General features: G+C 45.0%; 1 protein-coding gene across 5 annotated transcripts in view; it reads left to right on the top strand.

Moving 5' to 3' along the window:
* Positions 1 to 11,595, top strand: part of HTR7 (5-hydroxytryptamine receptor 7) — a 63,026-nt gene extending 51,431 nt beyond the window's left edge. The window contains exons 2-3 of one of the 5 annotated variants that reach the window (XM_081823859.1): positions 3,631 to 4,389; positions 11,156 to 11,595. In XM_081823859.1, the coding sequence (XP_081679985.1) occupies positions 3,631 to 4,389; positions 11,156 to 11,165 (769 nt within the window). In that variant the 3' untranslated portion in view covers positions 11,166 to 11,595. The other 4 variants (XM_006737919.3, XM_031033080.2, XM_081823860.1 and 1 more) reach the window with 4 other exon arrangements.
* The last annotated feature ends 287 nt before the right edge of the window (positions 11,596 to 11,882 follow it).

The following is an 11,882-nucleotide window of genomic DNA, read 5'->3' on the forward strand; positions in this document are numbered from 1 at the left end:
CTTCCAGGATTGCAGAAATACTTCCCCGTATTTCCTCATAGAAGCCTTAGATTTTAACTTTTTTTACACGATAATCTTTGATCCATCTGGGATTTATTTTTGAATAAGGAGAAACATAAGCCAGTTTTATTTTTACTTACCCCAATTGCTAGCCAGTTGTCAGACTTCAAGAATACATACACCATTTTACAAGTGATTTAAAGTGACTCATTTTCTTATATTATTCCCTTATATATTTGAATCTATTTCTGAGCTGTGTTCTATTCAATTGACCTGTCTATTTCTGAGTCATTATTACTGAGTTTTTGTTTCTGTGGCTTTATACTATTTTTTTAAATAGAATAAGTATCCCTTCAATTTTCTTCTTTTTCAGATTTTCTGCTTTTTCCATATTCACTTGATGAACTAAAAATCATTTGGTCAAATGAAGAAAAGTCCTGCTGGAATTTTCCAGTAGAGTTGTGTATTATTTTTAGATTAATTGAGGAGAAATTGGCACTTTTATAACACTGGGTTGTATTTTTAAAAAATTCCCTATGGATTCAAGCATTCTTTTAGTTCTTTCAGTAGGCCCTGGCATTTAAAACGTGTTCTTCATGTAGGCCCTGGTGTTTAAAACATTTATCTAGATATTTTAATTCCTTGATTGTTGCTATGAATAGAGTTATTTCCTTTCATAATATTTCTAATTGTTAATTGATTTTTAAAAACCTGTTGACTTTTGTTTATTTATTTTATTTCCAGACACTTTAATGAGCACTCATACATTTTTAAAAATCATCTTTCAGTTGATTTTAGCCTTCAAAGGTCTCACCAGGTGGTACCCAGGAAACTAAAAAAGTAACTCTGCCTTACTGTAGGACGTGACTTGATGCAACTAGAGAATGGAGTCTAAAATAGGAGTTTATGGAATATAATTCATACATTCAGGAAGGATCAAATACGGGCCGACCCACATCACTGAAATGCAATATAAGTCAGACTAAGTATATTAGAATATGAATAAGCATGCTGCGCTCATGAGATTATTTAATATTGTGAGATGTCCTTGGGTACTCAGTTAATCTCTCAGGGTTAATCTTTGTGAATTCCACATTATTTATGGAGCAGAAGAGAGGCTGGATTTAATTAAGCCTGAAGATGGAATTCCCTGTTTGAGTAAGGAGTATGTGAAGGATGGAAGGGAAAACTGAACAGATTTCCTCAAGAATAGGAGTTTACGAGGTTGTGAATTTCAGGCTTGCTAATTTTTTTGTATAACCCCGCAAATAAAATATAACTTTTCTCATCCACAGTGATCCTCCTTCCTCCTTCCAGTAAACACCAATTGCCCTAACGACCCACATCCCAACCCCCCAGTAAGTAGGTGTAAGATGGTCTCACAGTGCCATCTGGTGGCCACCTGGGGAACTGTAGGAACTGGTCTCCCTGTTGGACTTCCTGCCTGGGTTGATATCCAGGAAGCTAGATCCAGGCTTGGGAACAAACAGCTTGTGCCTGTGGCTACAGGCAAAGAGAGAAGATAATCAAAATCCAAGTCCTGGCAAAGGCCTGCTGGGGGGAGCTGGGAAACACGGAAGAAGCCAAAAGGCTGTGTCCATCCACAGGAGTTGATAGCAAATACGAGATCTGAAAAGAGAGGTCTGCAAAGCAGCTCCAGCAGGAAAAGCCTGAATCAAAGCAAAAAAAAAAAAAAGAAAAGAAAAGAAATGGACTATCTCGGAGCAGGGATCAGCTTAACCGTATGCTTCCAGTCAGTTCCAACACCTTCCTTCAGGGGTTTCCTCATTTACCGGTTTGTGTGTGTGTGTGTGTTTTAATTGTCTTAAAATTTTTCCCACAACATAAAACTCAGATAATTTTAGATAATTCCCAAACAGCAAAGTCTATTCTCCATTTCCCTTCCTTGCTCCCTCTTTCCCCTCTTCCTCCTTTGCTCCCTCTTTCCTCCCTCCTTTTCTTTTTCCCCTTCCTTTTCAGCTCTAATTCTTGTGTTCTCAGGAGAACCGCCCTCTTTCTCATCCTTCATTCTGTTTGGGAGCCAAAACTTAATCCTAGTTATACCCGATAAACCTAGGGATAGTGCTTGCGGGTCAGCTTGATGGAGGAAAGGGACCTGAGGTTGTGAAATGAACCCATGCTACTAATGCCTGAATCCTTGGAAAGAATCAGGACCCCCATCCACGTTACCACAAGCCGCAGTCCTCCTGTTCAACCCGACATGACGACCCCAAGCACCTGGCTTCAAGATTTTTGTCTCTTTTATTCATTGCCATATCCCCAACTTTTAAAACAGCACCTGGCATACAGAAGGAGCTTAATTAGTATTTGTTGAAGGGATGAATAAATATTCTCAACGAATAAGCAAATGTGGCTGATTCCTTTCTGCTAATATTTCAGTTTTGCCTTGCCGTAAGTGCTGCAGTGATGCTAATTTTCATGGTGAAAGTATGATTTTTTTACTTTTGTGGGATAATTCAAGCAAAACACGTGAGGCTATTTCTAGCACAAAATAATTATTTTTAAAGTTCCAACCCACCAGCTGAGAGACTTTCAGAAAATAACCTGTTGGTAATTTGGGGGCTCTCTACCTTTCCTTTTCCTGTGTTAAGACTGTATCTTTTATATACATCCATGAAATAAAAAAACCAACAAAATGACCAACTTTTACCTGTCTTGGCTTCTTACGGGCTCTTTGCATTCTCCTCAAAATAGAAGCTAAGACCATTAAATACACAGAGAAGAAAACAAATTTGGAAAGCTGAAAACCATTAAACATTTAGCAAAAACATCTTGCTGTGCATGTTTTCTGTTTGCTGAGTCTCTTTTGCATTGGAAATCCTTGATGACAGAGATGGAGAAATATTTATTCTCCACGTAGAACTAAGCACAGAAAAAACATTGGCTTTACCTCCTATTTTTCAGAATTGTGCCCCTTTTTTGTGATCCTTCTCAGGAGAGAAGAGACGAGGTAGGCTGTTTTTATTTTATAGATTCTTCTGACATTACCCTGAGTGAGAATTTTCTGGGCATAACAACAACAAAAAAAAGATTACTTGCTACTTTCCATTCCAAAGCCCTAGGATTTCCTTAATATCTCACAAATCTCTGTGATCTTAAAGAAATGCTCTTGCTACTGTGCAAAGGGGAAGTTAAAATGAATTAAAAGCCGGTCTGAGTTAAGACAGCCCGGGAGATCAGTGGGTGTATAATATCAGAGCGTGGTAGACCTTGGTTAATTTATGAGGATGTGTCACCACATCCTGCGTCAGGCTTGACATTTTGTTCCTGGCTGATTTCGGTGGCAGTGGTCTTGTGGGGGGCAGGGAGGGCGGATGTTTAACCTTTGGTTCACTGTGTGGAATTGGAGAGGCTGCAAGGTTCAAGAAGAGCGTGGCCTGGCATTACAGACAGAGGGCTCCGAGGCCAAACACTGGCGGTCCCTCTAGCTAAGTGTATGACCTGGACAGAAGTAGGTAACATCCCCGAGCCTTAGTTTACCTCTCTGTAAAATGGGCACTATGAGGCCTCCCTAGAAGGGCTGTCCTGAGGAATGGAGCTGCTGGGTAGAAAGCTGGCTGCTCAGGAGTGATCACAGAGTCACGTGCCCGCTTTCCATTTGTCCCCTAGGTACCTTGGGATCACGAGGCCGCTCACGTACCCTGTGAGGCAGAACGGGAAGTGCATGGCGAAAATGATTCTCTCCGTCTGGCTGCTTTCGGCCTCCATCACCTTACCCCCGCTCTTCGGGTGGGCTCAGAACGTAAACGACGACAAGGTGTGCTTGATCAGCCAGGATTTCGGCTACACCATCTACTCCACGGCAGTGGCGTTTTATATCCCCATGTCCGTCATGCTGTTCATGTACTACCAGATCTACAAGGCCGCCAGGAAGAGCGCCGCCAAGCACAAGTTCCCCGGCTTCCCCCGGCCCGAGGAGCCGGACAGCATCATCTCCCTGAACGGCATGGTGAAGCTCCAGAAGGAGGTGGAGGAGTGTGCCAACCTTTCGAGACTCCTCAAACACGAAAGGAAAAACATCTCCATCTTTAAGAGGGAGCAGAAAGCAGCCACCACCTTGGGGATCATCGTCGGGGCCTTCACCGTGTGCTGGCTGCCCTTTTTCCTCCTCTCCACGGCCAGACCCTTCATCTGTGGCACGGCCTGCAGCTGCATCCCGCTGTGGGTGGAGAGGACATTTCTGTGGCTGGGCTATGCAAACTCTCTCATTAACCCTTTTATATATGCCTTCTTCAACCGGGACCTGAGGACCACCTACCGCAGCCTACTCCAATGTCAGTACCGGAACATCAACCGCAAGCTGTCAGCTGCAGGCATGCACGAGGCCCTGAAGCTCGCCGAGAGGCCCGAGAGACCCGAGTTTGTGCTGTAAGGTCACTTATCACTATTTTCCTTTTATCCCCCGCCCCCCCCCCGCCCTTGCTATGGAACCTCTCGGAGTGCATCCCAGAGGGCTCCCTGAATCCGTAGCCAGCTTATTTTCTACTAAGCAGAACGGATTCGAATTCAGGATACTCTAGACTCCAGTCCTCCAGCCAACAGAGTTCACAAAGCCAAAGTCAGGCACCTACAGGGCCTGGAAGACAGGACTGATGTGTCGAGGAATTGCAGTTGGTGTGATGCACAAGGAAGGTGGTGGTTCCCATCCTTTTCCCGTAAACGACATCCAAGTCATGTCCCGTAACTTGTCCCATTCTTGTAACATTGTTATTTTCGTCGCTATTAACTCTTATATCCAGTAAAGCTTTTTTGATGCCCTCATCCTTTGCTGATAAAGTTGTTTGAGGAAGGGAGCAGATTCACACGGGCTAGAAGCAAGCAGCCTGGGACAAAGGAGAGTGGCTAGCATGGGGACGTGCCAGGATGAGGCAGGTGTTGAAAGCTGCAGAGCTTTGAGGAAGCGCTGCCCACCTTCGGAGGAGAGAACCCGTAGTTGCTGAGTCTGTCTGGGAGGCCTCTGCATTTCTTGGAAGCAATTGCAGTAGGTGCTGGGATCTGAGGGCCAGTGGTAATAAGGAACAGGGGTTTCACATGCAACCCACTTGCTAGTGAGTTTGGCATGGTAAAGAAGGGGATGATAGAGTAATTAGGGTGGTCAGCATGTCGCACCCCGATTTTGCTTTAAATCTGAGGCAGAGGCAACATCCTCCTGTTTGAAAGCTGTTTGAGGGCAAAGAAACTGGAAGGAGAAGATGGAAGGTGCTGGTGGGAGAGGGGGAGGCACTCCTCTTCACTGGACCCAGTGGGAGGGAGCAGCCAGAGAACCATGGGCTGCCTGTCAGCCAACTTGCCTGGGCCCTTCATTTGACAGAAGAGGTAACAGACCTGGGGACTAAGGTGGCCCCCAGTGAGCTAGTGCACCCCTAGGTCTAGCTCCCACCTCATCTGAATTTTACTTCTGTAAATTCTTCATATATTAGGTTCCTTTATGGGTAACAACCATGTCAAAGGACACCTTCCTGCTCCCAGTTGTCCCAGGAGAATAGCCCTGCTCCAGGCGGACACCGAAGTGTCCTCACGGATCACAACAGACTCCAGAAGCTCCAAACCTAGGATACCCACCAGATGACTCCGAAAACCTCTAGGAACTCAGCGTGTTCTCTAACTTCACCAACATAGCATCCAGGGATATTTGCCTCTGGGTCTTTAGCTAGTATGGAGGCTTAGGTATTGTTTTCCTGTCAGTTTAAGACAGGAGTCAGCAAACTTTTACTCTGAAGGGCCAGACAGTAAGTGTGTTAGGCTTTGCTAGCCATAGGTCTCTTGAAACTACTCATCTCTGCCTTTGCAGTGAGAAAGCAGTCATCGGCACAAGTAAGCAAATGAGCATGGTCATGCACCAGTAAAACTTTATTTACAAAAACAGGCCGCCAGTTGAATTTGGCCCACAGGTCATAGTTTGCTGACCCCTGGTCTAAGAAAATGACTGTCCTCTCATTACATCTCATTACATCTCACGCTGTTTGATTTATAATTATTGATTTTATGTATAATTATAGCATATGAAAATTTGGGATTTTAGTGTAGACAAGTGGTTCCCAACCAGAGTTGGTTTTTCCCCCAGGGGACATTTGACAGTGTCTAGAGACATGTTTGGTTGTCGCATCTGGGGGAGGGGAGGACCTACTGGCATCCAGTGGATGCTGCTCAGCATCCCATAACGCAGAGGCAGCCCCCCCCCCGCACAACAAAGAATTACCCCACCCCAAATTCTATAATGCTGAAGTTGCAAAGCCCTAATGTGGACAGAAGAGAGCCATTGATTGGATCTCTGCAAGTAGGAGAATGGGAATCATCAAAGTGACAGAGACGGATCCAGGGGCACCAGGTGAGATGAATCAGAAGGCAGATGCTGGAGGTAAAGTCTCTTCAGTGGCTGGATTTCTCCAGAAACATTTGAGGCCTACTACGTACAAGGCATGACGCCAGGCATGTCGAGGGGTGGAGATATGAATAGGTGACAGTCCTGGTTTCTGGAAGCTCACAGTCCCAGTGGGCTGGGGTGGGGAAAGATGTGGCAGTCGTGGTTAGTGAAAGACTAGTAATCAGAATATCCTGTACTTGCATTCCAGTACATACCAGCTGGATGACCCGAACAACTCATAACTCTACTGGAGGCTCTGGAAGAATGACTGGTGTCTAACCCATAGCTCACAGCAAACCTTCGCAGGATCCTTTGTCCCCCCGACATGTCTCTCCAGCCGTTTCCTCCCTCTCTGGCTGCTTGGGTTCTAATCTTGTTCACTTACGCCCCTAACTCTGCCTTCTTGGCTCTACTTTTCCCTCCTACGTAATAGTTTTCTTTCTTTTCCATGTAAATGCTCTACTAGACCGTGTATTTCTACTTCCAAATATCCACCCATTTCTCCCCATTTTCTTGATCAGCATAGTGAGAGACTCAGGAGTCCAACAGGTGCTTGGGTGGGCAGTAGATAGAGAGAAAAGGCTATGTATGCTTCTCTGGTCATTTTAATTCAGTTCTAATTTATAACCTCTTTCACCTTTTCACAAGTACCCAAATCTGGTAATACAAAACCAAGTGTGATAATGTGATAGAAGCAGGGATTCTTGTGCTTTTCTTTTTAATTTGACAGCAGCCTCATTTATGGAGTTGCTTTTGATTGCCATAAATTGTTTTTAAGTGTCACACTGTGATTTTCATTCTTTGACACTGTTATTGTGTACAATATAGAAAAGCAGTTTTGGGGGCACCTAGGTGGCTCAGTCGGTCAGGCGTCTGCCTTCGGCTCAGGTCATGATCCGGGGTCCTGGGATCGAGCCCCGCGTCAGGCTCCCTGCTCAGCGGGGAGTCTGCTTCTCCCTCTCCCACTGCCCCTCTCCCCGCCCGTTCTCTCTATCTCTTAAATAAATAAAATCTTTTAAAAAAGAAAAAAAGAGAAGCCGTTTTTAAAATACTTCCATATAGAAGAATTTCATGAAATCGTTTTGAAGTAGCTCTCCCTTCGCCTCTCCCTTCTTCTCCTTGGTGATCATATTGCCTTTCTCTTCACAAAGCCTCTCATAATCCATGCTGATTGCAGTGGTGAGTGGTAGCAGAGTGACCTTGGCTTCTTTTTATGAGTTCTGTCAATCCGCTGCTCCAGGCTTTGTGCTGTAGCTTTGGAGTTCAGGGTGATTCTACCTTTTGTTTATGGAAACCTGTGGTTAAAAAAAAAAAAAAAAATTAAAAGGAAATGGGTCCTAGTGGAAACTGGGAGGAAGCACCAAGGCCCTGAAGCTCTGGGTATCTGTGCCGGGATGTTGCCTTAAAGGCAGAAACAAATAACACAGTTGGTATTTCATGGATTCCACTCCCCACTCCCACCCCCCAACAATATTTTCCTCATCATTAACTAGATGTAATTCAACACTTTGTTTTTATTAAATCATCAATTAGTAATAACCACAGCTTGTTTGCTTTGCCATTGCCTGCATTCTAACTTTGCAATATCTCTTTAAAATAGGCAGGCAATTGGCCTCTCTTGCTTTTTCGAACATATTTTTTTTGTTGTTGTTTTCTGAGTAGATACACATAACACCAAATAAACTCAAGCAGTAACAGGGGTGCCTGGGTGGCTCAATTAGGCATCTTCCTTCAGCTCAGGTCATGATGTCAGGGTCTTGGGATGGAGCCCTGTGTCGGGCTCCCTGCTCAGGTTTGAGTCTGCTGGAGATTCTCTCTCCCTCTCCCTCTCCCTCTGCCCCCCCCCCCCACTGGTGCTCATGCACTCTCTCTCTCTCTCAAATAAATAAATAAAATCTTTTAAAATAAAAATCAAGCAGTACGGATAGGAATATGAGAAAAATAAGGCTTGGGGGAATGTCTTAGGAAAAAAACTATCCATGGTGGAAATCAGGAAGGAGGTGATATTTGGAGTGGGCCTTGAATTTAACAAGGAGGGATGGCAGGGGCGGAAGTGGAGTTGGGCCTCCTCAGAGCAGATGGGACAGCATGGACAGAGGGGCACAGATGCAGTTGGAGGCAGATAAGGAACCTGGGGCAGGTCTTCAGCAGCACCTGGAAGCTGGGTTGAGTAGAGTCAGTGCGGAGGGCCAGGTGGGCAGTATGGGTTGGGGGTTGGGGGAGAGATGAAGCATTTTGAGTAGGAGTGAGACCAGGGCAGTGGTGTAGACAGGGGTTCACAATGGGAGAAAGGAGATGGGTTAAGAGACCAATATGAAGATGAGGTCTCCTGCCGTGAGGGCCCACATCAGGAGGGTGGCATTGAGACCAGGAAAGAGCCAACGATGTCTGAATGTTTGGTAGTGTACTCGCAGGTGGGGGGTGAAGGCAGGGGGGCCGGGGAGATGGTGCTGCCCCTTGAGGCCTGGAGGGGTTCAGTCCATTCCATGAACCAATGTGAGCAGAGCGGGGCTGAGCTGCAGAGAAGAGCAGTCTGTCCTCTGTGCTGAGACAGTTGGAGATCCCAGGCTAAGAATAGGTGGGGAGCATCATCAGGGACACAGCTGTTTCCGGTGCCCACTCCCACAAACCAGGAGCTTGGAGCTGTGGGTTTGAGTTGCAGTGTGGTGCTTCGCTTTAGGCACAATCCTGTGAGGTGACAGACAAAGCAAGAGGTGGTGTCTTATGGAGAAACTGATCCTGGTACCAGGAGAACCCCTCTATCCAATCTTGAGAGCCAAGTGAGAGTAGGACTGTTGTTGGGATGGGGAAGCAGAGCCTGGGGGTGCGGTGCCAGGCCCTGGAACCTCAACAGACCTAGGTCTCAAGCTGGTGGATAGTGTTTGGTAAGTGGAGTCCTATGAAGGTTCAGAGTTAGGGGACTGGATCTGGAGGGAATGTGGCTCTACACCAAGGAGAAAGAGACTTTCCCTCAACTGTTGGCCAAGAGTTCTCCATGACTCATGCTTCTGTGAGTGTGGGAGGGAAGGAAGGGAGGGAGATGGGGTTTTCTGGTCTTTGCACACATGTCTTTCTATGACGCACCCTCCTAGGCTTGAAGGGAAGAACACTTCTCAGGAGTAGTCATTGTTATTCTTTTCACGTGGGGCAAGTGCAGTAGTATTTTGCAAGGATTTTTGAGAGTGGAGCCATTTTTGGCTACAGCTGTATTATAAAAGTGAATTTGTAAATGAGTTATCTGGGGCTGATTTGCAAATATATTAAGGTCCTGGCAACTTAGAGACATGATAAAATTTATGAAAAGAGCCATAGCACTCTTTCTTTCCTTTTAGAGAGCTCATATAACCCCTTAGAAGCCACAAATGATTCAAGTGACTGAATGCTGTAAAAATTAAATCCACCCACCACGAAATGAAAACTCACATTTACGGTTCTGCTAAATCATTTTCTTGTCTTCTCTCTCTGTCTCTCTCTTTCTTTCTCTCTCTCTCTCTTTATAGACAAAACTCTGACTACTGTAGAAAAAAAAGTCATGATTCATGATCAAAAGTGGAATAATGGAAATGAAATCAACAAGGCAAGACAGAGGTGGCAACAGAACTCAACCATTTGCTGAGGCCACAGAATGGAGCGCGGCTTGTCCTTTCCCGGGGTGGCTGAGACGTGACAAGCAGGGTGATCTGTTGTACCAAGCATATTGTGAGGGAGATGGTGACCTCTCATCTTTTCCTGTGGATCTGTGCTGTTGTGTGCCAGGGAAAACAGTTTTCCGTTTAAGACAGCCAGAACAGCTCAGCAGTACGCACACAGACAGAACTGAGTCCCAGAAAGGAGACCGTTTCTGGTGCTTTGTGTATGTCCAAGCCCCTACAAATGGAAGGAAGTTCCAATGCACACTTCCCATGCTTCCAAGTCTAGGCATTGTGGTGAATATTCAGGAATCATTCACAAGACAGAATGTATTTTGTGGCAGGACAGAAGGGTGTTTTTCCAAGCAAACTGTGGTTAAGCGTAGTGTTGAATATGTTGCATGTCCGTGTTAGAAAACAGAATCCCGTCATCAGCTAATACAAATGATGTCCCAGAGCAGTGTCTGGTTAAAGCTTCTGTCAAATAGTTTCGCTTCTTTGCAGGGTCCCTGTGACTTCCCCACCAATGTACTCATCTTTGTGAACTCATGTATTGTTATGGTATAACTCAGGAACAGATCTCAGGATGGAGAGAAACAGAAAACCTGAATAAAGCTTTTTCTTGCACTCACACTTCTTCTGAAGGGTCCTGCGAGATGAGGGGTGTTCCTTCGGTGAGGCTTTGTACCTGGATGAAGAGCGAGCGCCACCGAACTGGGCTGTATACCAGCATGGTTGTGGGCACAGAACTTTTGGCATGATGGTCATGTTCACACAGATGCAGTGGGCTCCCAGGCTGGGTGGCACCCGTGTGTCTTTGGGGAGGAAGCGTCGAAATAGGGGGTTTCCATGGAAGGTTGTGATGCTTTCAGAGACAGAGCGTCAACATGTTAATTCTTGGGCAGTGTTGTATTGAAGGGATTTGTGTGACTCGGAGGTCGCCTGGGCTGCTACTGGGAAACACTCAGAACACTATTCTCTTCCTTCAGGAGGATTTGTTTTCGTGTTCTCTGTAACCTAAATCAAATGTGTGCCTGACCAATTCCGTTCTTCTTCCCTCTCCTTCCCCAGAGTAGTAGACAATAGGGCAGGTAAGGAACCAGAAGAGGCCCCTTTGCAGATAGTATTTTTTGTTTTTAAGGTACAAGTAATATGTAATGAGACAGGAAGATGGTGGATTGGAAGAGTACCTCCAAGGGGAGAAAGTGAACGCAAAGCTTCGTTTGATAAAAGAGAACTGACAGAGAAAATTATTTTCCTATAAGAAATGTAGCTGTTCTCTTCCAGGAGAATGTGGAATTCCAACGTGGATTATGGATTTCTTCTGCTTTCACTGACCTTGCATCTCACCAGACACAAGGAAGGGTCTGGAGGGGAGGTGGGCGCTGTCCTCTCAAATAAAGCTTGTACAAATTCCTGAACCATGGATTTGCTAAAGTGACTGTATATACTTATATTCATAATTTAAATGATTAATTCTGGTCAGATAAATGTTGTTACATTTGAAAAATGTTTTATTACATTACATCAAATAAAGTTTATTTGTAGCTGTAATAAAGCAACTTAAGTAATGATTTTTAATTGAAGGTCTGCTGTCATGAATATTGCTCTACGTAGAATAGCAGAAGGCCACGTTTTGTATGTTTTGCTAAAATCCTAACAGGTAGTTAAGACCATCTATAATTCACTGCATTTCACTGTGAGGATTTATCCAGCTCATAACTTTTTTTTTTTTTTTTTAAGAATTGACTGTTCATTCCTTGACTTGATTAGTGGGCATTAATTGGGCTTCTGCCACATTCAGCACTGTGGACATCGAGGGAACAAAGATGGGTAAAGCAAGTCCTTACTTTGAAGAAGTGTGCCAT

Source organism: Leptonychotes weddellii, chromosome 6 (genome assembly GCF_054177405.1).
Source record: "Leptonychotes weddellii isolate Sample4059 chromosome 6, ASM5417740v2, whole genome shotgun sequence".
In the NCBI taxonomy this organism is placed as follows: domain Eukaryota; kingdom Metazoa; phylum Chordata; class Mammalia; order Carnivora; family Phocidae; genus Leptonychotes; species Leptonychotes weddellii.